This window comes from Oryctolagus cuniculus, chromosome 1 (genome assembly GCF_051225735.1).
Source record: "Oryctolagus cuniculus isolate XC-2025 breed Fujian yellow rabbit chromosome 1, ASM5122573v1, whole genome shotgun sequence".
In the NCBI taxonomy this organism is placed as follows: Eukaryota; Metazoa; Chordata; class Mammalia; order Lagomorpha; family Leporidae; genus Oryctolagus; species Oryctolagus cuniculus.
Window position 1 is genome coordinate 117,363,124 of NC_142867.1, and position 3,426 is coordinate 117,366,549.

The 3,426-nt window shown below is 39.7% G+C and overlaps 1 protein-coding gene across 1 annotated transcript; it reads left to right on the top strand.

Moving 5' to 3' along the window:
• Positions 1-1,427: 1,427 nt before the first annotated feature.
• LOC100346591 (olfactory receptor 10N1-like) lies at positions 1,428-2,360 on the top strand. The gene has a single exon (XM_070067035.1). The coding sequence runs from the start codon at positions 1,428-1,430 to the stop codon at positions 2,358-2,360; it is 933 nt and encodes a 310-aa protein (XP_069923136.1).
• Positions 2,361-3,426: the final 1,066 nt, after the last annotated feature.

Here is a 3,426-nt window from a genome sequence, read left to right on the forward strand (position 1 = left end):
GCATTCAAAAATTCTAATTGTAAGTAAAAACTAAATATCCCATGTGTGTATCTGTATACAGGACATGACTTCACATAAAATTATATACAAGTACTTAATTGATAACCTCTAAACCTAAATCTTATAATGTACCAAATTTGTTACTGTTAGTTTTTCTTCAGGCAAATAAACTTTGTAAGAGAATGTTCAAACTAAAGAGTGTATCCATGGATTAGAGTAAAAACCGAATTCTAACACTTATTGAATGGTATCAAACTCCATTGTTCTAGTCAGAGATTTAGGTACCCAACTGGCCCTTGATAAAGGTTTAGGATACTTGGACTCACCTTTAGTAACTGTAGAGAGAGTGTGAAAAGGAATCAGGAGAATCAGGCTTCTGGGATGATTTATTATAGGGCATTGAATGTTATATGGCGAGCCGGGGACACTAATTCAACTTTGTTTATCTGTTCAAAATTGATACATTTATTCTCTTGTCCCACCAAGTATTTCAAAATGATAATATTTTATTTCACTTTGTCTGATATTCATGGAAAGTTGTGATATATTGAAGGTATACATGTTTTTCATGCCATAAACTTCTTCAATAGAATTTCTAATACTTGATTTCAGCCTAGAAGCTATGGTTTGAATGTCCCCACCAAAAATCATTTTGCAATCTAATTCCCATTGTGAGGCATTATGAGATGACACAGGGTGAAGTGTGTAAGAGGTAATCAACCTATCATGGATTCATGGATTCATGAGTCTATTTCTCATATGTTTTAAGATTTATTTATTTATTTATGTAAAAGTCAGAGGTACAGAAAGAGGAGAGACACAGAAAGATTTCCTGTCTACTGTCTCACTCCTCAGATGGCCACAATAACCAGGGCTGTGCCAGGTCAAAGGCAGGAGCAAGGAGGGTCTCCCATTTGAGTGTCACGGACCCAAGCACTTGTGCCATCTTCTGATGCTTTTTCCAGGGCACCTGCAGGGAGCTGGATCAAAAGTAGAATAGCTGGGACACACCCCAGCACCCATATGGGATAGCAGCATTGCAGATTGGCTTTTTCTATTATGCTACAATGCCAGCCCCAAGTGAGTCTATTTCAAAAACCACCTTGGCTCTTACTTCTGGATGAACCTTTCTTGATGTGACTTGTCAAAAGTTCCCTCTACCACAAGAAAGGACACATAGGAGACGTTCCCACCACCTCCCAAAACCAGAACTGAGAGCTGACTAAACCTTTATTCTTCATGCAGTAAATGGTCTCACATATGGTACAGCAACAGAAAATAACTAAGATACTATCTTTATACAAAAATTGAGAACATTGAATATATCAGGGTTGTACTTTTCATATTAGCCTTTATATTCATATTTTTATGTTTGCTCTCTCTACCAAGAGAGCGACCATACTTCTAGGTCTCATACTTCTAGGAACATGAGGAATCACACACTGCTGAGTGAGTTCATTCTGCTGGGAATACCTCAGACAGAGGGACTGGAATCTCTGCTCTTCGTTGTCTTCTCGCTCATCTACCTCTTCACCCTGCTTGGAAATTTACTCATCCTTATAGCAATCATCTCCTCCTCTACCCTTCACACTCCCATGTATTTCTTCTTGGGACTCCTGCCGATTTTTGACATGCTGTTCCCATCCGTCACCTGCCCCAAGATGCTCTGCTATCTCTCTGGCCAGAGCCGAGCCATCCCTTATGAAGGATGTGCAGCACAACTCTTCTTCTATCACTTTCTGGGCTCCACTGAAGGCTGCCTCTACTCTGTCATGGCCTATGACCGCTTCGTTGCCATCTGTCACCCACTGAGGTACATGCTCATCATGAAACCTGGAGTCTGTATGGCCTTGGTCTTGGTAGCCTGGGTGGTGGGTGGCCTCCATGCAACCATCCTGACTTCCTTTACCTTTAAGGTAACCTACTGTGGCCCCAATAGAGTGAAATACTTCTTCTGTGACATTCCTGCTATTTTACCTCTGGCTTGTACTGACAGCTCCCTGGCCCAGACAGTGGGGTCCACTAATGTTGGCTTTCTGGCATTAATGCTTTGGTTCACTGTTTGTGTCTCCTATGCACGCATTGCAATTGCCATTTTGAGAATTCGTTCAGCAGAGAGCAGGCGGAAAGCTTTCTCTACTTGCAGTGCCCACCTCACTGCAATCCTCTGTGCCTATGGACCTGTAATCATCATCTACCTGCAGCCCACACCCAATCCCTTGCTTGGTGCCGTGGTGCAAATACTAAACAACATTGTGTCACCAATGCTGAACTCCTTAATTTATTCCTTAAGGAATAAGGAAGTGAAAAGATCCCTGAAGAAGGTATTCCATAATGTTGTACTTATTGTTTGTGAATGATTTATGACTTTTACAATGTATATCAAAAATGTGTTGCCTCTTGACATCATCCTATAATTTCTTAAATAAATAAGCACATATCAGCAATATTTTTTTCTGAAAGCATTATTTTTTACCTTTTATTTAATGAATATAAATTTCATGAGTACATCTTTAGGAATATAGTGATTCTTTCACCCATACCCACCCTCTCCTCACCACTCCCTCCCCACCTCCTCCTACCTCTCCCATTCCCAGTCTCATTCTCCATTAAGATTCACTTTCATTTAACTTTATACATAGAAAACCAATTCTATACTAAGTAAATAATACAACTATTTGCACACCTGCACACACAAAGTATAAAAGCTGTTTGAGAGCAAGTTTTACAGTTAAGTCTCATAGTACAACTCATTTAGGACAGCAGTCTTGCATGGGATTTAAGTGCACAGTGACTTCTGCTAATTTAACAAAAAGCACTCTTACGTATGATGTCAGTGATCACCCGAGATTCTTCACATGAGCTGTCAAGGCTATGGAAGCATTTTGAGTCCACACTCTCCATTCGTATTTAAGCAAGGCTATAAGCAAAGTGGAAGTTCTCTCCTCCCTTCAGAGAAAAGTACATCCTTCTTTGATGGCCTCTTCTTTCCACTCACAGGGTCTCACTCATGGAGATCTTTCATGTAGCACATTTTTATTTTGCCACAATATCTTGGCTTTCCATGCCTGAAATGCTCTTGTGGGCTTTTCAGCCAGACCAGAATGCCTTAAGGGCTGATTCTGAGGTCATAGTGCTTTTAAAGTTATTATCATTCTATGTTGCTGCTTCGTGGACTGCTTCCCATGTTAGAAAATTTTCTTTTTTTTTATTCTATCTATTATTATTACCAGGCACTTGATCCTATTTATATGATCACTTTTACACTTAATATGTCCACTTTAACACTTAATATGACCACTTTAACACTTAAGATGACATTTTTACCAATGAGCTTAATGGGATTTAGAGTCCCATGACAAGGTTTTAGACTGTACCCTTAGAAGTAAGTCTGTAGGAATGTATGGAGAACTATACAGCTTTACC

Excerpts from the sequence above, each read along its gene's own strand:
- LOC100346591 (XM_070067035.1), top strand. The coding sequence starts at position 1,428 with ATGAGGAATCACACACTGCTGAGTGAGTTCATTCTGCTGGGAATACCT.